Source organism: Miniopterus natalensis, chromosome 8, assembly GCF_054644295.1.
Source record: "Miniopterus natalensis isolate mMinNat1 chromosome 8, mMinNat1.hap1, whole genome shotgun sequence".
Taxonomy (NCBI): Eukaryota; Metazoa; Chordata; class Mammalia; order Chiroptera; family Miniopteridae; genus Miniopterus; species Miniopterus natalensis.
Genome location: NC_142088.1, coordinates 49,645,124 through 49,671,319, shown reverse-complemented (window position 1 = coordinate 49,671,319; position 26,196 = coordinate 49,645,124). Strand labels below are relative to the sequence as shown.

The 26,196-nt window shown below is 38.2% G+C and overlaps 1 protein-coding gene across 1 annotated transcript in view; it reads right to left on the bottom strand.

Moving 5' to 3' along the window:
- Positions 1-21,665, bottom strand: part of ITGB6 (integrin subunit beta 6) — a 64,375-nt gene extending 42,710 nt beyond the window's left edge. The window contains exons 1-8 of the mRNA XM_016195639.2: positions 21,587-21,665; positions 21,404-21,479; positions 20,596-20,675; positions 17,646-17,850; positions 16,793-17,039; positions 7,402-7,567; positions 5,767-5,928; positions 2,752-2,847 (exon numbers count right to left, since the gene is read on the bottom strand). Coding sequence (XP_016051125.2) covers positions 2,752-2,847; positions 5,767-5,928; positions 7,402-7,567; positions 16,793-17,039; positions 17,646-17,850; positions 20,596-20,675; positions 21,404-21,479; positions 21,587-21,631 — 1,077 coding nt within the window. The 5' untranslated portion in view covers positions 21,632-21,665. The remainder of the gene's footprint in view (positions 1-2,751; positions 2,848-5,766; positions 5,929-7,401; positions 7,568-16,792; positions 17,040-17,645; positions 17,851-20,595; positions 20,676-21,403; positions 21,480-21,586) is intronic.
- Positions 21,666-26,196: the final 4,531 nt, after the last annotated feature.

The window sequence follows — 26,196 nt, the reverse complement described above, 5'->3', positions numbered from 1 at the left end:
AATTAAATCCTGAATCAAAATGGTATTTAGCACTAGAATGTAATATGCTACCTACTGCTCAGTCTATTATCTATCATTATCTTCTGAAACCTGTAATTGGACCAACAGGAAACCATTCATAATAATAAGTTTGTTCAAAGTCATCTGTTTGCTGGAGTCTGGGGTGCAAAGCGCAGTGGTATTGAACTGAGGCAAAACCACTTACTCCATCCTTCCCTTTGTTTGCTCATTGCTGTTGCCACAAAGGACAGTGACGCTGCACACTGGCGCGCCCCAAAGCGTCTACCAACACTGCTGAAAAAACAGGCATTTTCCCTGCATTCTGTGAATGGGCCACATAAATCGTATTTGTTGCAAGATGGGGTGCCATTGAACCCGACCCATGCCCCGCCTGGGGTATATGCACATAACCATGCTCAACACAGCACTGGGGCAAGCAATCTGCCCTCTGGAATTGCCACTGGATTCAACCACTTCGTTGTTTTATTAATCCTAGTGCTGGTTTTATTTTTCAGTGATTTTTTTTTTTTGGTAGTTATTTATGTTCCTCTATCGCAGCTATCCAAACATCAGGTTGCACAGGGCTCCTGTACACATTTAAATCTAGGAGATTTAAATGGAAAAGCAACACAGCCATTATTGGTCTATTTTCAGTTTTCATCATCAATAAAACAAGACATCAGCGTTTTCATGCTGTGTGAAGCCTTCAGGGAAGTGCAATGATGCTGTCATTATCTTTAGCCCAGGCTGCCGCCTGCCCACACTAATGCAAATGGAATGGTGAGTCCAATAAAATAAAAATAAAACAATGAAAGGACTGGAGTCACAGAGTGGGCTGCTGACCTGGTCCCCTGCGTGGCTCCCTGAAAATGTCCCTTCAAATTTAGCGGAACCTGGGATGGTAAAGACCACAGATCTTGACAGAACATAAATTCGCTTCATAATGAGATTAGTAGGCAGGCAGAATAAATGTCCTGCTGTTACATTAGAGGCAGGCTCTAATCTGGTGTTTTCCATGGAAATGATCATTTTCTTTGCAACAGGGGAACTGAGGATGCAACTAGCTTAAATCCGACAGGTTCTGTTTTGCCACGTAGTTATTTTTCAGCTTCCTCTGTCTTTTTAATAGCAATTTGCAGGAGGTGTATATATGAGTTGTGAGTCTTAAGGACTATTACCAACATGAGTTATAGGTGTTTATGTTCATGATCATCAGTCGTGTTTCCCTGACTCTCCTTTTAAGAAAAGTTCTGTGCAACCCTCCTCCCGCTTCTAAATGGGAGCCCTGCTGTGGAGGAGGTGTTGAGACCCCCAGGGTCCTCTCATGCTAGTCTTAAGGATCAAAGGTAGAATAGACTCACTATTGTATTTATGGTATATTGCAGCTCTACTACTTAAAACCACTGGAAACAAGTATCACGTACTAAAGAGCTTTAAGAAAATGCCCAGATCAAGTGAACCCACGTGGTCTCTGAGTAGAACAAAGGCGTCGAGTATGCAGCTTGATTGCAAGGGACTTCTTTGGTTTTCAGCAGAAGGCAATCTCACCTGGAGTACAATACCCTCCTCTCATTAAAAATGCAAGATAGGATCTCCTCCTGAATCCTTTCTACAGAACCTGATGCAGGTTCATGGGCTGCGTGGCCCTCAGCAGTGAGTGGCATTTAATCAAAGCTTCTGTGAAATAATCTGAGTTTCCCGAGCCCTGTAAAGTCACCAAGCTTGTTAAGAGGCCCTTTCAAAGGGAACGGAAGATCAGACTCTGAATTTACGCGCGTTTGAAGCTTCTGCATAGAAGCCAGAGACAATTTAATGTACACTTATTACTTCTACGTTTTCTAGGGCCCAGGCTGCAGACTCCCTACTTCTCCGTGACATTGCTCATTGAGAATAGATCATTTGCTAGTGTCCCATTTCATAGCATTTTGACACATTGTTTTTCTTAGGCTGAAAAGAAACCACAGAAACCTCTTGCCTTTGCATAAGCATTTCACAATTTATGCATTGGTTTAAGAACATTATTGCATCTAATGAAACCATTCTTTCTGCACTTGGTACATCCATTCCAAAAGTTGAACTGCAAATCCAGTTACTTTAAAGAGGAAATTATTTTTTGGCCCAATTTAACAAGCTTTTTTTCTTTCAATTTTTCACTTCTCGATAGCTTAAACTGTGTCTCTACTCATATTTTTTATGTGTCTAATTTGCAAATGTCAGGGAATTTAAAGTGAATTCTCCTATGCTCATAATTTTCTCTGCTTTCTGTCGACTCCTTCCTTATTAGATGAAATAGTTCAAGGAAAGATGGACTACTTCTCCATTAGGTAAGTGGTCCTATGTTTATCGGTACTATCTTTCAACTTACCTTTTCATTTCCACAACTCTTCCTTCCTTGTCCCAGCATATTCTGTCCCCATTCCTCTCTGTACCTCCGTGTTTATAATTTTTGAAAAAAATTTACCTTTATTGTTAAGTATGACAGATGTCCCCCCTTTGCCCCCATTGACTCCCTCTACCGCCCCCCCAAGGCCTTCACCGCACTCTTGTCTGTGCCCATGGGTTATGCAAATTCTTTAGTTTACAATTTAAGTTGCAAACAGTAACTGAGTCCACTTTGCTGAGCCTCCAGTATAGTTGGCACATGTTAATGATTTTCTAATGTCATCCTGTGTATTAAACTCACAAAGTTAATGTTAAAGTTTCATGTTGAATAATCTCCCTGAAGGAATTTCCTGAATTATGGTTGCTTACCTCATATAAATGAACTTGTTCTTGAGTTACGGCAAAGATCAGTAACACGTTATTTTGCACCAGTTTATCAATGAGTTGTCCAATTGTTGGATATTCCTAAAATTAAAGTAAAGATGTTAAGTGTCATCTTAACAAAAACATGCAAAATAAAGGAAAGAATGTTTCTTTCAAAGATATCTCGATGAATATGACATTTCAATGCTCGTAGGCATTATTGCATCTGTCACTTTAAGTAAACAAATATACAATTAGTATTACTTACTAAATTTGTTTAATAATTGTTTCTTAAATCTGATAAATCCAGTTAATTCCTAAGAGTCTGTCAATGAGTTGTGGTGTACTTAAGCTCTGTTACTTCTAAGGAGATAGCTTGAAATTTATTTAATGGCTGGTAGTGGGTCATATTTTAACATCTCCTCTTCTAAGAGCCACTTGCCAGCAAGCTTGAGTTGGAGGGAATGTTAGAGAGGAGGGAGGTAGAGAGACTATGATGGATGTGACTGGGCAACTCTTGTAGCTCTGAAGTTGGTACTGGAATTGAATGGGGTGAGATAAGGGCTGAGGAGGGGGCAGCCTGCTGAGGAATGACACTATGATCCCTACGTCTATCTGACTTGAGACATTCCTGTGCCAGTTCCTGCGTTTGGTCATGTTGCCTTTTTGATGTCACTAATCAATTTTATGGGATCCTGTGATGTTCTCACAGGACAGTTGAAAACACATTGCATTGCACATCTGTTCCATTGACACGTCATTCCCAAGTGACAGGGATCCTTTAAAAAATAAGGAAGTCATTTATTATCAAATCTGAAGATGACCGTTATTTTCCAAGGCTGAAGAACACGCCTCGCATTTACCTCTCATGTGAATCCAAATATGGATAATGTAGAAAGAGGAAACGCAAGGGAAAGAGTAGCCTGCAAATAACTAAACTAAGAATTTGTCAGTGGCTCTGAAATCAGCCAAAGAGGAGGGTCACTGTACACTGGTGTGGTGTGTTCACATATTCGCAGCACTTCAAGTAAATGACACCACGGCAACTCTGGCTGTGTAATACGTGCTTTCCATGTCATTTGGATTTTTATTAGTAGATATTGGTAGAATCCAAGTAAGATAAATCTTCCTGAGCCTGACATTTTCACTGTCCTCACTGTTCAACTGCCCAAACACTAAGCATCTTTCACTCTTAAGCATGAATTCCTCCGATGCTGGCTGCTCCTAATCCCCACATGTTCTCAAACCTTTCAACTGCTGTGCATCGCATGTGTAGCCAGAATCATACCATGTAGCCCTTCATGGGTGGGCGATTATGATTTCCTACAATTGGTTTAGTTCCCACAATTATCTTGCAAGTTCCTCAAGGCCAGGGACCATGTCTTATTGTTTTGTGGCCCAGGAACCTGGCCCAGTGTTGAGGGCATGGAAATAGATCATGGCTTCAGTGCATGTGTAGGAACTCAGCAAGAGTGAATTGAACATTTATTAGATGAGAAGGTCATATTAACCAACAGGTAGTGTTTGCTTCTATGGTCCTGCTTTTCCCAAGATATCTATTAAGGGGCATTTGAAAAGTTGCAACAACAAAAAAGGAATTAATTTCTCACAGTTTCTTGCTCCTTATTGACTAAAAGATAAAATGTGGCTACCCTCATAGACCTTGTAACATGGAAAGGCAGTTTATATGACTAAAGAATATATAAGTTTGGGGAATACATTCATGTTGAAGTTTAGAAATTTAGGCAAGAAATGATAGCAGATAATTTATGAACCATTAGATTTTTTTAAACTAATTGGTAGCACTGTATTAAGCCTTTACATACATTATCTCACTGAATTCTTTTTTGGAGAGTAATTTTTTTTCTAATCTGAAATTAGAATACCCTTTCTCTCTCTTTCCCTTTCTCTCTCTCTCTCTGTTCCCTTTTCTCTCCTCTCTCTCCCTCCCTTTATCTCCCCTACATGACTTCTACAGCTTTGTCATTTTAAGAAGTCACTTAAATTCTCTGTACCACATTTTTCCAGATATTAAATGGGGATAATATAACCTTCTCAGGTTGCTGCTTCATAATTCAATTCTACTTCTTAAAATAGTCAGCACCCACTGTGTTCCAGGCATTTCTGGCCCTGAGGAGCGCCCATTAGAGAAATAAACACAGACGGCAGCAAACACGCTTCCACACAATGATGGGGAACAAGATATCTATGTGCAAGAGGGAGGGGAGAAGTGATCATTATCTGGCCAGTGGAGGTCAAAAAGGGCCCCCTGGGAGCAGTCATGATTGAGCTGGGTTTTAAAGAATAATTAAGAGTTTCTCAGCAGCCTAAGAGGGAAGGTCATTCCAGGCAGAGAGAATAACATGTGCAAGAACATGGTAGCCTCATGGTCTGTTCAAAGAATGTGTTAAGTACGTAGGATTGTGATGAGAATTGAATGAGCTAATGTGCATTGAAGGAGCTCTGAAAATTTTACCTTGTTTTACATAAGTCAAGTGTTTTTTTCCTTGCATGTCACCAGCATTTTTCAAATGACAAAAAATATGCCAAATGTTAATAGGCACCAACCAACCAGTGCTTGACTAATTGTTTCTGCAGAGCCCCATGGTCCAGGAAAGTATGGCGTTATTTAGGGGGCATGCACTGGGACCATCATTCACAGCGACTCCTAGGTAATTACTGTTTTGGTCTGAGCCCCCCTTTCTAGGCCTGTGGTTGAGAACAGAATGAGCTGACTGTACTGCTCTTTGTTGGCCTCCAGCTCTTCAAAAAATTGGGAGGTTCTGGGATCATCTGTGCTATTGCAGATCCAAACTTCCCTTATAACCCCACCACCCACCTGTACTCCTGTGGGAACCTCTAAGGGTTGTGAGGATCCAGACTGGGCAATTTGTTCACCTCAACTCAGAAAATGTACACTGTTTTCACCGAGTGTGGGTTATTCGGCTATGTCCTACAGCAATGATTGCTTCATTTGCCTTCTTGTAGCCCTGAAAACAGTGTAGAGTGCAGATTACACACCAAGACAGTTGACATGGAGTATTCATTCTTGCTGTCCAGGTGACAGAGCCCATCATTAGGAATCACGATGCCTGCCAGTTTGCTGTCCATTCCAAAATGAGAATCAGCATCGCTCACAAAGACCAGGAGATGGAGGGAGTCGTTCCGCCAGCCAATTTTTTCCTACAGTGAGAAAGGAGCATTTGGATTGTATAGGATATAGACAGGCATTTATCAAGAGTGAATCAATTATGACACATTCAGATTATAAAAATTATATTGCTGGTCTATTTTAGCCTTTTTCATCTATTGTGAGTTGATAATATTAATGTATTAAAATCACAAAATACTGTGATGATTGTTACTTTCTGGATAACATTTTCAGATGATTTATATTTCAGAAAGAAAAAAAAGTTCCACTACAATCAGTATCCAGTTGATCTCAACTTTTTACATAGTTATTTTTACTGTCCAGTTTCAATTTACCAGACAAATGAGGGGAGGGCGGTCACAGAGCGTCCCAAATCCAAGCTGAAGCAAAACTAGTCAGAAAGTGGCACGAAATGGACTCCGAGTAAGCCTGTTTCATTAAACTGTCACCCAACATCTAGGGACATTTTTCTCTTCCTACTGTATCATCTAAAAATTATAAACATAATAGAAGGATAAGAATTGCCTATCAAAGTATCACCCCGCGGTACTGCTAATTAAGATGGGCTGATGGCTATTTCTTAGCAGAGCTCTCCCCTTTAATTAACGTTAGTCCAGGAACTAGTTGGGCAAAAGCACATCCTGGCTGCACCATCCTACCTGATCCTTCCTTCCTCCCCTAGATCCTGGCCCTCCCACCTTCTAGGAACTTCAGCCTGTGTGTTTCCTGATATTTTCCACGAAGGGCTGTCATCTCAAGATAGGGGAATCCTTCCTGTGGATTCGTGCTTGACTGTCAAGGACAAGTGGTGTTCCTGCGCCGTTGTAGACATGGTGTGGCTTGGGATGTTTATTTTGTTGGTTCAAAACAATAGATATTTACAGTGGTATCTCAGTTTCCTAACATCTCCGTTGACGAACATTTCGGTTACGAATGCTGTAAACCTGACAGTAAATGCTTCGGTTTTCGAACACTGCTCAGAAGTTGAACATGCCACACGGCTTCTGCTGAGGGCAAGATCCTGAGGCCCAGCTGCGGGCTGTTGATCCCTCGGTTTTCCAATGTTTCAGAACTCGAATGGTCTTCCGGAATGGATGATATTCGGAAACCGAGGCACCACTGTACTCATATGTAGAGATTTATACTGATTCAGGGCATTTTTACTTTTTTTAATTTCTGCGTTTGATTTTTTTTTTACAATGATTAACTAAAAAAAGATTAATCTGATTTAAAACTGAAAATTAATCACACATCACTTGCTGTAGTAAAATCTCCCCAAGACTTCTACAATTTTATTAGGTTATTCAAATATTAGGCATAACACTGTCCCATTGTAACATGATTGAATTAAAATTTTTACAGAAATTCTGTTTTTAGAAAAATACCAAATGGAGAAATATGGCAATTAAAGGAAAGATAAAGTTAGCCAAGCTTTTCAAAGTAGGTGTGCTAATAAGAGATGAAATTTGTGTTATCACAATAAAACACCCTTCCCCTCAGCATACCTTACACACGGCAGCTTGCATAATTGCATCAAATCCACCTTCGGGTGTGTCGATATTAGCAGAAATTTTCTGATTCTTCACAATTTCATTGAATCTTTCAGCATCATTTGTCAATGGCAAAATGTGCTTGAATCCAAATGTAGGTAAGCAGAAGTATGGAATACTACTGCAAAAGTAAAATTGAAAAGATTCTTGATGAAATGTGATATAACACAATTAATAGATCTAATAGTCTGGCAACATTGTCTTAAATGAAAATGAATTTTTCTGAAGAGTCTGACTCTGTAACTTGGCTATGAGTCTCACTGCTAAAGTTGTCATCTCCCACCCACCTCTTCCAAATTAACCATATTAGCTACTTAGAGCTCACTGTGTCATACTCTGGCTCAGGCTCAGATAATAACAGATAATCAGGTGATCAGACTCCCCACTCCTGTGTGTGTGTGTGTGTGTGTGTGTGCATGTGTGTGTAATCATTACTTCCTATTGCCTCTCAACCAAAATCCACCATCACTCTCGGTCTTGCTGCACAGTGCCTCATACTTGATGACCTAAGCTGTCATACTAAGTATGAGTCACCCTGAGAGTGAAAACTTTCTTTTCCCTCCTCTACTCCTTCCTACACTCCCAGTCCTGCTTGCCAAGGGCCCCCAAACCAGAGCAGGACTCTTGGTTCTAGATCCCAACTGTACTATGACTAAACAGACTGTTGTGGACCAACCTAGAAATAAAACTACCACTTAATACAGTGTACATCTGGGGAAAATGTTATGTTAGGATATCTGCCCCCAAAATATTATAGTAAAACAGAAAGAGCTGATCATAAATTCAGCCACATCTTATTCTGAACACCATTTAGTAGCTGTGCATAAGAATTGGGGCAAGTTCCTCAACCCTCTGAGTTCTGGGTTTTCATTTGTAGAATGGAGATAATAGTATTGAGCAAAGTTTCTTAAAATGAGGCCCTTGTACCAGTAGCATGATCATCACTTGTTATAAATGCAAAATCTGTGGTACTACTCCAGACCTACTGAGTTAGAAATGTTAGGGGTGGGCTTTGCAATCTACATTGTTTTAAAGCTTGAGAAACACTGGTGTAGAAGTAGAGACAAAAGGTGTAGCCCCCAGTGAGGTTGTGGTGTGCTGCCTGGGGAGAGCTAGTTGGCTCTTCTAAGAGCAGCTTTGCAGGTTCAGAAGCCTGTCTTGTCAACACAGAAAGAGCCAGCGAATCTTTCAGGGTCAGGCTCCTGTTCATCAAGTTCATCTGCCTGAGTTTACAGTCAATCCTCATTATTCATGATTCTATATCTGCATACTCACCTACTTGCTAAAATTTCTTTGTAACCCCCAAATCAATACTCTCAGTACTTTCTCAGTCATTCATGGAAATGCACAGAGTGGCCAAAAAATTGAGTCACCTGATACACATGTTCCCAACTGAGGTCAAACAGGGCTTTGCCTTCTTGCTTTAGCTTTCATATGTAAGCAGGTGTCCTTTCCATGGTCTATTTGGTGCCACGTTTTTTGCATTCTTGTGCTTTTGGTTGGTGATTTTGCTGTTTAGAATGGCCCTCAAGTGTGGTGCAAAAGGCTGTCTAGTGTTCCTAAGTGCAAGAAGGCTGTGATGTGCTTTGTTGTGGCATGAGTTATAGTGGCTGTTGGCTGTGAGTTCAATGTTAATGGATCAGCAGTATATATTAAGTAAGATGTTACAGACAGAAAACAAAATTATGTATTGATCAGTTGGTGAAAACATGACCAGAGGCTCATGGGAATATAACCCTGTGTTTCCCTTAGGAGCAATGGTTCAGCATTTGCTAATTCAGTGTTCAAGCAGACTATACAAGACTCTTGTGAATAATGAAAATCAACTGTATGTACAAATTAGTATGACTATGGATTTGTTCACACAGAGTAATAGAGCTCTACTGGGACCAGAATGCTGCTGTGTGCAAGGGTAGTCATTTTCTTACTATCAGTAGACTTTCACAGAAAGCATGTCATAATCTGATGTGTCCTCAGGGTCCAAAACAAGGGAAATTGGAGGACCCCAGCACTAACTGGTACAGTTGGAGATGTCCCAACACAGCCATCTCCAGAATGGGTGCTCCTGGTCACCCCACCTGTAGTCAGCTAACAAAAGTTTGTGGAGCTAGAAAAGCCAAGGAGACTAGAAACTGCAAGTGCCTTGGCTAAGGCCCTTGGATGAGTATGGCCTATACTTGCATCTGTGATCCCCACTTCTTTGCACTCCTCTAACCTACCAGGCTCTTTCATTCTTTTAGCTATGACAGGATACCTGGTCTAGTGGGTCAAGAAGCCAGTCTGTCAATCACTTCCCTTCCAGAGAACTTTTCATATTTCCTTTCTGATTCATTGTGTTTAACTTTAGCTCTCAGAAGGCAATCTATTCTCTTGTTTTTAATATTTTGCATGGGCTTTCATTGCAACTCTGAAGAGTTTACCACAGATAGCATCTACCTAGTAGAATAGTGGTGAGGCTTGAATGAGATCAAATGTGCAAAATACACAGCACAGTGAGCTTTTCCGAGTAAGTGCTTCCTAAGCATTATTGTCATTTCTAACATAAATCACTTCACACAGAATCTAGCACACACCTGTGGACAGATCATAGATTTGGCTAATGATATCTCTACAATCATATGGTTTTCTCCTGATTAAAATAATAATGCATGTTCATTGAAGAAAATTTGGGTTTTATATAAAACTGTAAACAAGAAAATGAAAACATAAATTTTAATGGTTATGAGATGTATCATAGTTTATTTGACCATCTCTCTATTACTGAAAATTTATTTCAGAAATTTTTCTGTAATTAAATAATGTAGTGATCCTTCTACATACATCTTTGCAAACTCCAAAAGGCCTTACAGACGAAATTAAAATAGGTTTTACAAGTGTGGTGCACAGACCCTCAGAGGTCCCTAAGACCTTTCCACAGTCTTAAGGTCAAACTCTTTTCACAATAATAAAAGATGTTATGTGTCTTTTTCACTGTGCTGACATTTGCACTGATGATGCAAAAGCCACAGTGAGCAAAACTGCTGGTGCCTTAGCATGGCACAAAAGACACAGGCACAAAACTGTATAGTTGTCTTTACATTTTTTACCAATAAACATCTACTAAAATAACTTTTAAAATGCAAATTTTACTTGATTGTCCTTGATGGCGCAGTAAAAGTTATTAATTTTATTATGTCTACACCCTTAAAAACATGCTTTTAAAAAAGTATTTCTGTGTCACCACAGTAGAAATATGCATATAACACCTCTGCTGCTCACCAAAGTACAATGTTTATAGTGGAAAAGCACTTTTGTGATTGAGCTGAACTGGCCCTTTTTAAATAGAATACTATTTTCACCTGGGGAATACTGGACAGTTAAACAAATACCTAATCCAACTTCGTTATTTGGCACATACGTTCTTAAAAATAAGGAAAGTGAGCCTGTCACTTCAAGGAAAACAACCATCAGTATTTGCTGCCAAAGATAAAATTCGAGGTAGCTGGAAAATTAGAATTTTGGAAAACTTTCATCTGCCACCCATGAGATTAACAGCTTCCCAATGTGTTAAGAATTATCTGATGATATTGATGGTGATATTAACAAATGTGATGTTTCCGATATTGTATCATGAAATTTGGAAGATCTGTGTAACTCAGTGAAGCAATGTTTTCCATAGGGCCAAAGCATTATATTACAAAATCACTCACATTAGTAAAAGCCATTCAAAGTGCAAGACAGACCAATGTCTTTTAACATAACAGAATATGAAAAGTTGAGATATTGTTTCAGATTCCATATAGAAACTAACTTTTATCTCTTGTTTAGTTTGAATGTAGTATCGAATAACATCCACTGTCATAAGAAAAAAGTGTTAAATGTGTCTCCCTTTTCTAACTATATATGTGAGCTTTGACTTTCCACATGGAATCTAACCAAAACAAAATATTTCAACAGATTAAATGCAGAAGCAGGTATAAGAATCCAGTTGTCTTCTATTAAACCAGATGTTAAGAGATTTGTAAAAATTTGAAAACAGGCTACTCTTTTTGCTGATTTTGGTTTTGGAAAATGTATATTTTTGGGGGGTAAAGTTGTGTTATAGTAAAATACAGTGCATTTCTTCTTGTAATTATAAAATAAATCAATAACTAATGATTTTAAAATTTTCTCAGTTTTATTTTCTAATATGCTGAATATTGATAGAGATAATCCACACAGACTAAAGCTATTGGGAGGGAGGTCTTAATTTTTAAGAGTGTGAGAGAGTCCTGAGATCTCTCTAGTTTAAGAACCACTAGATTAAAATAATTAAAGATACTAAATGTTGATGAGAAGAAGAAAATTAATACTTGTTTTGAATATTTGTTATGTTCTGAGTTTATTCAATTCTCACGATTGTCCTAAAAGGTGAATATTATTATCTCTGTTTAGAGGTGAAGAGAACGAGTGAGTTCAAAGAGAGTAAGTTTTTGTGCAAGGTTATAATTTAAACCCAGGTCTGAAAAACTCCATGCTCTTTCCTCTTACGTCTTATTGCCTTTCTACTAAATAACGTTTTTATTCCATAATTACAAGGTTTGGACTGATCAAAGGATTGACTTTTGTGTTTAGTGTTTGAGTTCTTGGTGTGTATATGTGTGGGGGCAGGTATCTGGACAAAGAAACTGGGAGAATTAAGGATGTAATAGGAAAGGAAAAATATAATGTTGCAGCAAGAAAAGAACTTTATAAGTTTAACTAATGGCAATTTTGCCAACAAGAATAAAAGAAACACTTTAGAAAATAGAAAAATATTGACCTTTCAAGAGATCAAATATATAATCCTCCTTTGGGTCCCCATTCACTGTACTCTATTGTTGATAGTAGCTACCATTTATTTAGAGCTTCAAGGTCAAGCCCTGTACTAAATGCTTCCATTCATTACCTCACCCAATCCTTAAAACCACTCTGTGTGATCAGCTGTTATTCCAAACTGAAGGTTTGAGAGGTGAAATGATTCACCTAAAGTGACATTGGGAGTGGTAGGTGAATCAGTACCTATTCCAGGGCTGACTCCAAAGCCCATGTTCTTAACTACACTACACCATGTGCCTGCTCCCCAAAGGATTTCAGCTCCCTGAGGACTTGGTCCAGATCTTTTTTTCCAGAGATCCCATGCCTAGCACAATGTCTGGCACATAGTTTGAGCTCTGTAAGTTTTTGTTGAATGGATAAATGTATAAATCAATGCATGAATAGAATGCATAAAATGCCAGAATGCTTTCCTTCTCTAGAAGCCTGATTAAGGACAGGATCTTATTGTTAGTTCAAGATGCTGGGCTGCCAGCTTAGATGAACCGTTCAAGTTTGTTCATTTTAATTATTGTTTTTCTGGTAACATTTCATACCCATTGTTCCCGATGGTCATTTTTGTACTATGTGTTTCCACATCTTATCTGGCCTATGACAGAAAGGATGATTTTAAGCAAAGCCTTAGGGCAGAAGAAGCACTTTGTAATGCTAGTTAGAATTGCTCCACTAGACTTCCCACTGAAGCTTGTTGCAGGAGAAAGACACATAATATACAGAAATTTTAGGCTGGTACAACATTCTTGGATTTTTTTAAAAGGCCAAAAACATTAGAAATGCTTTTATATTAAACAGGAGGCTATTAGCACCAAGCTTACTTCCCTTTACAAGTGAATTAAGTAATTGATAACAATAATCATAACTTACTATTTATTATACAGCATTTTTGAAAATATAATTTATTATATCTCTATAGAAATCTGTTTTTTCAGTGTTGCAGGAACTGGTGGATGCCACTCAGTATCCATTCTTTATTTTCATCTATACTAACAAAACTTTGATTTTATTTGCAGTAGCAATGTCCTTCCTTTGCAGCTAGCTGTGGCTATGTTACTAAGTTTTGACCAATGAGACACAGTGTAAGGAGTTGTGTAAATTTTCTGTAAAAACTCTTTAAATTGAGGAAATAAAATTCATCATCTATTTGTAATTTTTAAAAAAATCTTACCGAACATGTCATAGAAAGAATCTTCCCTGACCTGATCAAAGGAATCCAAAAAACCACTAGCTAACAATATACTTAATGGTGAAATGTTGAAACTTTCCTCCTAAGATCACAAGCAAGATAAAGAGCAATTTCTATCTACTTCTATTTCAAATTGTACTAGAAATGCTAGCCAACATGATAAGGCAAGCAAAAGAAAAAAGAGGAACAAATACTGGAGAGAAAGTTGTTATTCACAGATGACACGATTATATACATAGAAAATCCTAAGGAATCTACAAAAAATCAGAATAGAACTAATAAGAACATTTATCAAGGTTGCAGGATACAAAGTAAATATGCAAAATCAACTGCATTTTTATATGTTATCAACAAACAATTAGAAAAAAATAACATTAACAACAGAATTTGAAAGTCCATAGCAACAAATCAAACAAAGGATGCATAGGCTCTTTACCCTGAAAATGACAAAACACTGTTGAGAGAAATGAGACAAGATCTAAATGAATGGAAATATATGTCATGTGCAATAATGGCAATATTCAATATTTTTAAGATGTCCATTCTGCTCAAATTGATGTGTGGTTTCATTGCAATTCTAATCAAAATCTTAGCATACTTTTAAAAGAAATTGACAGGCTGATTCTAAAATTACTATGGGAATGCAAAGGATCTAGAATAGCAAAAACAGAAGAACAACAAAGTTGGACTTGCACTCCAGATTTCAAGACTTTTTATAAAGCTACAGTAATAAAGATTATAAGGTGTTATGGTTACATGACTATATTCAAAGGATCAATGGAACAGAAAAGAGTGCCCAGAATTAGACTCACACATATTCAGCCTTTTGCTATTTTTCAAAGGCATCAAGATGATTCAATGGGGAAAGGAAAATCTTGCTTAACAAATAATGCTGAATATTTGCATGGAAACAAGGGTGAACCTAGGCCTTTTTCCTCATTCAAATACAACGAACTATTTTGAGGTCATAGTCATAATTGTAAGAGCTTCAAACAAAAAGCTTCTAGAAGAAAACACAGCAGGACTCTTTGTGACATTAAGGTATGCAAAGATTTCTTAGGGCAAAAATGAACTAACCATTACATAAAAAATTGATAAACTGAACTTTGTCCAAACTAAAAACTTTTGCTTGACTAGAGACATTGCTAGAAAAATAAAAATACAATCCACAGACTGAGTGAAAGTATTTGCAAAACACATATTTGACAGAATAACTTTTATCCAGAATATATAAAGAGCATATACAATAGAATGTTAAGAAGACAAATAATCTAATTTTTAAAAGTGGGCAAAATATTTTAAAAGACACCTCACAAAATAAGATGTAAGAGTAGCAAATAAATACATGAAAAGATGCTCAACATCTGTTGTTAAAGAAATGCAAATTTAGTTATAATGAGATACACACTTATTAGAGTGGCTAAAATTAAGGAGACTGACTACACCAAATATTAGCAAGGACTTTAAATAGCTAAAACCCTTACACATTGCTGATGTAAATGCAAAATGATACCCCTGCTTCGGAAAATAATTTGATAGTTTCTTAAAAAATTAAAACTATACTTATACAATTCAGCAATTCCAATTCTAGGTATCTATCCAAGAGAAATAAAAACTCCATCTGTCCACACAGAGACTTACATGCAAGTGATCATAACAGCATTCTTCATCATAGCAAAAAAAGGGAGAGGGTGGATAACACTACAAATGTCCATCAATGGAAGAATGAATCTACAAAGTGTAGTAAGTCCATATAATGAACTATTACTTAAAACAAAAAGGATCAAACTGCTGATAAACACAAAATCATGGATGAATATCAAAAACATTATTTTGAGCAAAAGAAGGCAAACATAAAAGGTATCTACTACATTACTCTATTTATATGAAATCCAAAATTAGGCAAAACCTATCTAAATCACAAAAACCAAAAAGTGGTTGCATCTGACAAAGTAGAACTGATTGTAATGAGGCCTAACAGAAGTTTCTGAGGTGATGAAAATGTTCTATATCATGTTTTATGTGGTGATTACATTGGTATACTCAATTGTCAAAACTCATCAAACTGAACATTTCTGATATGTGCATTGTAGTACATGTCAATTATACCTCAAAGGGGGAAAAAAAGGCAGTGGAGGACAGACCCTATCTCTGATACTTGCATGTAAACACAATTCCTAAGAGTTACAATCAACGATGAGTTAGTTCCTTTCATGGTCAAATTATTTTTGGTTATGTCCAATTCTAGTTGGAAACCATAATGAAATGTCTTAAAATGATATTATAAAGCCTATTTGTCTTTTACAGAGATTGATAGCTTGGGTGTATACAAGTATTAAAAGTCAATGGAGGTTTGGAAAGTAATTTCATATATTCCAGATTTATAGTGGTAAAGGGCTTGGTTTTGGACCAACCCTGGTCTTAGTACAGATCTGATTAGTCGCATGGCCTTGGGCAAATTCCTAACCTCACTTACTTCCTCTGTGAATAGGGATAACAGGATTTGCTTTGACTTGCTGTTATTAAGACTAAATGATGTAATGTATGTTAAACCTTCAGCATAGAGCCTGGTACCTAACAAATGATAGCTCTTTTTCATTAGAAGAATATTAAATAATTTTATTTAGAACATGTCATTTACTTTACAGGTAAGCCATCACAAAGCAACCTGCCTTCAATCATCATCACCTGGATAATAAATGATTTTAATAGCTGTAGCTGATTACAGCATATTATAATGGAGTCACCGCCTAATTTTGTTCTGAATTAAGTAGCAGTGAAGGCTACAAAGGCCTTCCCCAAGCAGTAAGAGAAATCTACATTTCCCAAAGTATGTCAGAGAAAGCTGCAAAACATGTTATTTTGGCAGAAGTCATTGTAGTGTAGTGCAGTAACATACTCTGAGAAAGTGTGGGTTACTGTCAAATGGCCACAGAAGGTGGTGGTCATTTAGAATAGATGGTCTCAAAGGGGCTGGGGCCGGGGCTGAGGCTGGGGCTGGGGCTGGGGCTGGGGCCGGGGCTGGGGCACAGGTTAGTGGAACCTATAGCACAAGACTTGGTCCTCTTGCCTGCAGAACACAGAACCAAACTTGTCATATCTTGACCTACACATGGAGACATATGCTGCAAGGACATAAGGCTAGAACCATGTATTAAGATGACTTTCCCTTGGTTCTGAACGACCCAGGCAACTGAGAGAGCTGCTGAGATCTAACCAGACAGGAGGAAAATGCCAGGGAATTATCAAGCTCCTGCCAAGTGCAGCTCAGAGTGGGGCTATCTCTACAGAAAATCAGTGTTCAAAGATGCCAGAGAATCATTTACTTACCTGCAAGGGTTGGCTATTTCTTCTGGTGTTGTTTTCATAAAAGGGGAGACTGGTTTCTCCACAAAAGAGCCAAAGCCCAGTCTAAAGTTGCTAGTTAATTTAGACATCTCCTTGGAAAGCAGGGAACCCAGCTCTTTGATTGTGTTGAGGTCATCATCCATGGAGGCCGAGAGGTCCATAAGGTAATACAAGTCCACAGGATAATCCTCGGTCTGGCGGACTTGCACTTGCAGAGTCTGCTCACCACCTGCAAGTAGCCGCAAGAAAAGCAAACTCATAAATATGCATTGAGACTTGTTTGTGACTAGCCAATCAGTGGACCAGCTGGCTATTCATTTAAATAAGAATTTACTGAAGATGCTACGGACTTCATAAACTATGTGGCAAAGTTTATAAATGAATGAACCCCTGAAAATTGTCCAGCGGTATGTTTACAGCTACTGAAGGAGGTAAGAGTTAGGATATTTTATATCTCCTTGGGAGAATTGCCATCCATTTAGATGGGAGATAAGCTGAATTTTTTGTATGTGGTTTTAGAAAAGGAGAGCAAAATAAAAAGGAGTTTCAAGCTAGATTACAACTCTTGAAGAAACATGAGGTAAACCTTCACAACATTTGAGCAATTCAAATGCTTACTATCAGATAAGGCTTTTTTAGTAACACATTTGGAGTACGAATGACCGATATGAATAAAGAAAAGCAATTCTTTATTTCCTGAAGAATGGGAAATCTGAGTGATAATAACAATGATATTGTAAATATGTGGCACAAAGTGTATGAGCAGAACAGTGACATTGTCATGTGACATTAGATGTATTTACATGACTCAATGCTCATATAAATCATAACATACCTGGTCTCAATTTAAGAATTAAGCTTTGAGGCGCAATCTGAACAATGTCAGAACTATTTTTCTGTCTTCCTATACTGAGTGGCTTATTTGTAATTATTTCTACTTGGGAGACAGGGTTTTCAATGAAGTTTGGTTGACATCCTTTAGATAGAAGATTTGCTGGGGTATCACATCTTTCACCAACTCCAGATAGCTGGGTAAAATTCTAAAAAAGAAAAATAATAAAAAGAAGAAGACAAATCTGTATTTCTTTATAACACACAATTTTACTTTGCTTGCTTTGTTAGTTAGGCATCTTGCCATATGCAGAATATCATATCTCTGACATTGATTGTATGTCTAAAATTAAATAGCAGAATAACCAGAGAATTCTGCCATCAAAATTCTGAGTCACATTTCATTCTATTATATTGAATTGAATTTACCTAATGGTTATTTTGTTTTTTTTTTTAAAAAAGCTCATTTTTAAAAAAAGCATTTCCTAAGCTATGTCCAGAACCTTTAAACAGATGAATCTGATAATACATTAGCTATCACCTGTGATAAATTCACAGATGATATCTGTATCATCAGATGAGACCTGTAGGTTTGTGGAATCCTAGTCCAAGTTCTCAGTTTGTCTGTTATCAAGTCCAGTGTCCTTTTTCTGTGGATCCCTACATCGCCATATCTAGCTCTCTGTACTGGTTTAATTCATGGATGCATCATCTTTATGTTTCAGCTTTACTATATTAAAGTTAACCTCTTGGGGACTTTCAACTCAGTGTCTTGAAGTGTTCAGTTTAAGGTCTTTTCAAACTTTCTCCAGGATTTGGAAGTGGCGAAATGAAATGCAAGAGAATATGGTGCTTTTCTGTGTAAGACTTGGGAGTTTCCCAGTCCCCTTCTGATTCACCTGGGTGACAGGAGGCAGTGAGATGACTGTTTCCAGGAAGAGATGTGGCCAGGAATTCCCAGGGAAAAGGTAGATGGAATGGAGGTATAAATACTTGTCTTACTTGACAGCAAGGCTGCTCTAGAGCTTGTGAGGCTCTAAGCAAAGTCAAACTTGAGGCCCATTGACTCTCATGTTTGGAAAGAGGCAAACCAATGATCATACTGTTCTTATTCCTTAGAATTATAAGCCACTTTTGCTGTTTTCACCAAAAACTCTGATATATAATTGGTTATATATCAGTCAGTCCTGTGCATATTTGAGGCACCAGACTAGGTGTAGCAAACTAGCTTTCCATGATGTATCCAAGGTAAACAGAATCCTTCTCAACATGTCACTGCTACCATCTATAATTACCATCTTTGCAAAAAGATCAGAGCTGGTGTTAGTCATAGAAGCTATTTTTCTATCTGCTCTAACTAGAAGCCTGATTTACTTTTTGCTCCAACTGCTCAACTGATACAACTACTACCATTAGAGTGACCTTTTAGAATAATGTGGCCTTAAAATTTGACAATAACTGACTACCACGTGTCATCTACAAGTAAAGCTATCAGAAGTAACTTAAGAAGCTCTCTTAAATGAGTGTTAAAAGATGTATTGAAACAAAAATTCCAAAGTGAATATTTTGTTAGGTTGATTTGTTATTTTATGTCTCTGGCATGAAACTAATATTGTCTTTTCCAGGAAGTCAATGTAAAAAAATGTGGGTTTTTCCCTCTTTGCATATTCTCAAACCTACTTTTCATATACAAGCTCAAATTTCTAGGGGTTGGGTGAGAAAGGTGAAATGATTAAGCAAAACAAACAAACACACACCTGCAGCCACACATGCACCCCTCCCCCCCCCCCCCCCCCCCAGACAGCAGTATGGTGATACTGGAGGGGAAGGGAGGTGGAGGGGGGAAGTGGAGGGTCTAGGGAGAATAGAGGGTGATGGAAGAAAATTTGACTTGGGGCAGTGAACACGCAATACAATATACAGATGATGTATTATAGAATTGTACCCCTGAAACCTATGTAATTCTATTAATAAATGTCACCCCAATAAATCAATAAAAAGAAGAAAAGAAAAAGCATAATTCCCTCACACTGCACTTTTGCTTGTCGCTCATCAGTCAAAGAGGTAGGGGAGTGAGCTGTGTTTTCGCTCCGTGGTCCATGAGGCCCTCCTCCACCCACACACATTCAGCTTGGGAGGCAGGTTTAACGGTTCTAGCCTGGTCTGAGCTGGGCATCAGGGCTGTTCCCCTTGAGCATGCTACCAGTCCTTGCTGAACTTGGAGTTAGTATGTTTCGATTTGTGTTTAGATTCTCTTTTGTGAGGTTCAGTAGAGAAGTGTCCTAAATCCAGAAAAAGTTAAGCAGAATCATTTACAGGTTGCTCTCTAGTGTCACAAGAGGCAGTGACTCAGGCTGGCATGCAGTACATTCCCCAGTCCTTATACTACTTCCACATACTTTTCCATTTGACCAGATAAGGAATGCAATTTGGGTTTTTTTCACTGTGGTACAGTCACCAAGCTCATGAAAAATGTAGTATTTAAAAGGACCAGGGATTGTCTAAATAGTGAAGTTTACCCCAAACCTACAACCCTTCTCTTAGAACCTAGCAATGATTCTGAATGGATCCTGGCTCCCAGATTGACTACAACTATGGTACTGAAGTCAAATATATGTTTAGCTTTAGAAAGTACCATCTCCATGACCTCTGATGGCATTTGACATGTAAGCAGTTAGAAATGGCTGTAATAGAAGAGGAGTAATCAGGTTAAATAACAGATCCCAAGTTAAGTATTTTTCAGAATAATTTGACACTCACTCCCTGCGCAAATTGCTTTTGAAGGCAATCACATCAATGACTACTTTGAGCTACTAATGCATACATTTTCCCTCCTGGATTTTTCTCACTCCTATAACCCCATAGAAAGCAGGACACTATCAGAACAATCACTGATGGAATTAACATAAGTGTAACTGTGGTTTTTACAAACACGTTGAGGTCGTTTGTTTTACCTCCTGAGAACACCAGGCACACTGAGGTCCAATGAGTAAGCAGTCTTCACAGGTTTCTGCACCTCCCATGGCACAGCCACCTGTGTTTAAACCCAGCAAGACACAAGGGATTCAGCACTCTCTCAGTCACTCCATTTTCCAGACTTACGGCTCTTAAAGTACTTAAATGAAGCAATATCAAAGTTTATTTTTGTCTTCAAAGATCAGTCTTCAAAATGTTAGCAATTCATAAAGTTTATACTTGGCATCAACCACACTGAAAATATGTATGTCTTATTAGCCAAAAATGCTCATTCTCTTTATTCTTAAAATATGAAAATATTCCAATGTTCACAAATATGTAATCATCATTTACTGTCTTCATTCATTATCATCCACTTTAATTTTTAAAAATTATTTGCACTCATTTAAAATGCTTCTCTCTTAAATGTACTATATTTTTATTTTTAAAATAAATCCCTGTTCTCTCTCAGGGTTATTACTCTTGTTGTACAAAAAAAAATAGCTAGCAAAGTTAACAAAATGGTTGTCACAAATGTATTAAGAAGTCCTATAGTGTAGTAATGCTGTTCAGTCCTCCTCATTAAAATGCCCTGCAACCTTTGTATTTATTTACCTTAAGCCTCACGCATATGCTATAATAGGAACAGCCCTGCGTCTGCCTGTAATTTGTTAAAGTGTTTGCTCAATGGGAAGAAAGCAGTCAAACAGATCAAATAAAAAATGACTTCGGATCGAGTTTCTGAACCAAATGACAAGCTTGTCAAGCATACCAGGAAAGCAATATATCGGAGAGCTCAGGGCTTACCTTGTACGTGATCGTTCCTTCCTAGAAATAGAAAGAACAGGCAAAGCAGTTCAATCCCCATTCGTTTCAGTTCTCGCTGTGCAGACAGATTAAAAATGAATTACCTTCAACATTTCAAGACCAAAGCTGAACATCGTAAAAAGTCTTTCTTTCTCAAAGAGTGAAATTTTAAATACTACTTACACTGCTTTGAAAAGAAACTTGAGATGTAAAGAAAAAAGTTTTCATTAAGACTGAAATGAAAACAGAGGCTACCTGGACAGGTAAAGAAGAAAAGCTGTGCTTAAGAGCAACTTCAACATGATTTACTTCCTTGTTCTCCTTATAAGGAAAGCAGGTGTACAATCACCAAGAAGGTGGAGAGATTCATTCAGTAGAAATTTTTGTGTAAATTCTATTAGTCTCTCTGCACCCTAGAGAAAATCAATACCGTTAGTGAAATATTGATCAGTGAAATGTGGATAGAGCAATTGAAATGATTTAAAATTGTTTCTAAAATAATTTTAATTAAATAAAAACAGTAAAGATGATGAATTAAACACAAATATATGTTATAGGTAAGGAGAGTTTTTTTTAAATGAGCTAAAGAAAAATACCTGAGGTTTTTGTATTCCATTTTAAATCCTTTGCAGAGAATTGAAATAAACTCTGAAAAATATAAACCATTTTACAGTCAATTTAGAAGGCAAGCTAGGGAAAGCAAAACATTGTGCTCCCTTGTTTTCCAAATTGGGTGAAAAGTATTTTTCTATAAGCATAGAATTCTAATTTTAAAAGCAATATTGGAAAGAAATATATTAAAATCAAATTAGAGCAGATTTAGTCTCAAAACAACAACAATGGAAACAGAACCAATGATGCAGAAGTTTTTAAGTCCCTCTTGGTAGGGACCAAGTACTCTTTTTGTGTGTACTGTCCCAGCTTCTGGCTCACGACTTGGAACATAGGAGGTATTTATTTGTTGAACAAAAGAGTGACACATTTAAAAGCTATACAATCTATGGCTAAATTCATGAGGATGATTACATATATTTTCCAAATGTATTCAAGAGGATGTTTGAGGATTTGTAGAGACTACAAACAGGTAAGAATAAAATATTCACTTTGTTACTCTCCAAACTGAACTTAGGCTTCTTTGTGACTGGGCTTACATTCTGAGAAAGGGGTGGAGGGTTGAGGGGGCTAATATATGGTGACAGAAGATGATTTGACTTTGGGTGGTGGGCACACAATGCAATATACAGATCTTATAACATAGAAATCCACACCTGAAACCTATATGATCCTATTAACCAATGTCACCCCAATAAATTTAATTTAAAAAAGTGTATTTCTAAGCATATAAAACCTGTAGGGAGAGGAAAACTAATTATAGGTTCTTCTCAGGAGGCTATGTTCAATTTTGAACTCTATCACACACAAGAACCTGGAAGTACATAGCAAGAATCCTATAGAGAGAAAACAGAATTATTAAAGAGTTGGGTCCTAGCTGGTTAGGCTCAGTGGTTAGAGCGTCAGCCCGTGGACTGAAGGGTCTCGGGGTGTGTGTAGGAGGCAACCAATTGATGTTTCTCTCTCTCTTTCTCTCTTCCTTCCACTCTCTCTGAAAAGCAATGGAAAAAATATCCTTGGGTGAGAATTAAAAAAACAGAAAAGAGTTGAAAGTATGTCTTTTGGGAGAAAAATACAGTTATATGAAATAAGTTGATTTAGCTTGAAGAAAGGTTGATACACAAATTACCTGTGTCCCTGATATTGCCTCCATTTTTGTAACTAGTATTAAATTTCGCTCACTGATTCACCCAACAGATATTTATTGAACATCTACTTTGTGTCAAGGATTGTTCTAGAAGAAGAGAATATGTCAGTAAACAAAGTCATGCTCTTGACACATAAAATATGTATCTTAGGCTGGGGAGCAGTAGTAGACAGATTCTTAAAATCAGGCAGTGATAAGGGTTATGGAAAATTATAAAGCTGGGTAAAAGGAAAGAGGGACAGGAAGGGTGTTATTTTATTTAGGATAGTCAGGGAGGATTTCTCTGCTCAATTGACATCTAACAGAGCCCTAAATGACTTCGGCAACAAAGTGTAAAGGCCCTGAGACAGCCTCATGCTGAGCATTCTCAAGGACAGTGGAGGGCAAGATAAGAGACAGAGGGTAGTTGCAAATGTGGTCAAATTGAGAGGCAGAAGTCAGATTGTATGTAGTCTTGACCTTGAATTGTATTTTATATGTGTTGAAATACCATTGGAAGGTTGAAAGCAAGGAAATGACATTATTTAATTTATACTTTAAAAGAATCACTCTGGCTGCCACTGAGGTTAGAATGTATGGGATACGATTGGAAGGTGGGAGACCTATTAAGAATATATGGCTATTATCTAGGACAGAGACAAGGTAGTTGGGGTTAGGATGTTGGTGATGTAGGAAGACAGAGGTGGTCAGACAAGATATAATTTGAAAAAAAAATGTGCTTATGGATTGGATATGGATATCAAAGGAGGAGAGATTTTTGGCCTGAGCAACTGAGTGTACAATACTCTTTCTTGAGAGAGGTCACCTTGGGGAACAATCAGGTTTCAGTTAGAGAATGGGGCTCGAGAACATGTTAATTTTGAGACGTCTAGAAGATAACCAAGTGAAGATGTCGCATGGGCAGTTTGATATCTGAGTCTACAAATGGGGTGATGTTGAAGTGTCAACTGTAAAATTGGGATCATCAGCTTGAATTTAAAGATATGAGACTGAATGAAATCCTCAAGGAAGGGAAGTGCTCTGAGGATGAGCCCTGGAGCCTACTGATATCTAGAAGTCAGGAGGATCAAGCACAGAAAGCTGCTACCTGAAGACCACTCCTCCATCAAGAACTTAGGTGCACATGCACATGACCTTGGACACAGATAACAATGTGGAGAAGACCTGGCGGGGGATGCCGGGTGGAGGGGATCAACTGGGGGAAAAGGGGGACATCTGTAATACTTTCAACAATAATATAAATAAATAAATAATAAATAATAAATAAATAAATAATAAGATAAAGAACACCCTTTCTTGCTAAAAAGGAGCCTACCTTTGTTGGAAGACCTCCAAGCATGTTTCACATTTCTGCACATCTTGTAAGCAAAGGCACTGACTTCCTTTGTTCCAGGTTATCTTTTTAAGGATTTTGTAAAGATAATAGCCTTTGAAGATAGAGATCATGTCACCCTCCAGAATCAGGAGCCAGGATGTTTGCTGCCCATTATAAAGATTCAGCTTCCTAAGTTTGGGGTCTCTCTCTTATAACACAACCCATCACATTGTGCAGGTGTCACCTCTTCCCAGTTGGGTTGCCCTGTGGGAACTGGCCTTGGGAAACTGATGAAAGAAAATGCTTACCCTAGGGCCACTGATATTGCTGTGAATCCTTTATCTCTGACCCAGGCATCTCATGTCTCTGTCATAATCTATGAGTCTGTGATGATCTAACTTGTCAGCTTACAAGTAAAAGCTCAATTTCTTTACAGATCTCCACAGTCTGCTACTTGAAATCTCCCTTTTTCTATAGACTGAACATGCAATCTTCTGACCTCATTTGGGAAGGTAAGAAGTTGCATCCCACAAGACTGCCTGAAGTGCCTTGGACTGAACAGTGTTGCCCTGGGCTCCAGAGGTTTCCTCAGGTCCTGAGTTGTCTGTCTGCCCACCAACCTCCTTGGAAGCTACTGTCAGGCACTTTGGATGAGCTGGGATCAGGGATGTGCACAACTCTCCACCTTCCCACTCCCTAGAAACTCTTCTCTGAGGTTCTAGTTGCCATAAAAACCTCTTCTTCCTGGGAACATAGACTACTTCTCCCAATCTGTTTTGCAGTTAAGAGAACCTCAGTGACTTAGCTCTTAGCCAATGGGATGTGAGTGAGAGTGATATATCCCACTATCAGACCATGTCCATGCCCTCTGCCAACTGGATGCAGGGAGCAACACCAAGGTCCTGGGAGAACTCCAGACCTTCAATGTGACCCTGTATTTAGACCTTGTACTAGCCCATGTACAGAATTCCAACCAGCCCCTAAATAATAAAGGCGCTGCTTTATTTGCTCTCCATCCCCAGTTGCAACCCCTTCCCCACTTCTAAGCCTTTGCACCCACCATTTGTGCTGCCTGGAGGCCCTTGTCTTCCTCTTACTCCTCTCACTTGGCTAACTCAACTCACCGTCTAGGTCTCAGTGTAGACATTACTGGAATGTCCCACATGAAGAACTTTATGGTGTCTCCAGGCTTCTCTTCTGGGAGACTTCCCCCAAGATAGCCCTTTTCACTTTCCTCATAATTGTCTAAATCCTTGCCTCTCTCCCCCACCAGGCTGTGAGTTCTTTTAAGGTATTTATTTATTCAACAAGCATTTATTGAATACTTACTAAGTATCAGGCAGGGACTATCTTAGTTATCTTTACGCTCCCAGCAAGCAGCATAATGTTTGGTACTCTGTGAGTATTCAATTAATATTTATCAAGTAAGTGGGTGAATTTTATGTCTTCATTCTCTACTATTTTACCTGTTATAAAACACATACTCCATGAATACTAAGAATATAGACGATTAAATGAGTAAATGGTTTTAGAGGGTACATACTTCAGTTAGAAGGGGAAAAGGTTGTTCCCCACTTGGGTAGTGATGAAAGCTGAGAAAAGGCTTAAAATGCAGGGCGGAGAAAAGCAGCTGAATTTAGGAGAAAATACAAAGTATGGCAATGCTACAATTAAACATCCACCCACTCTGTTTTCCCCTTGGCACCACGCTGGATAATT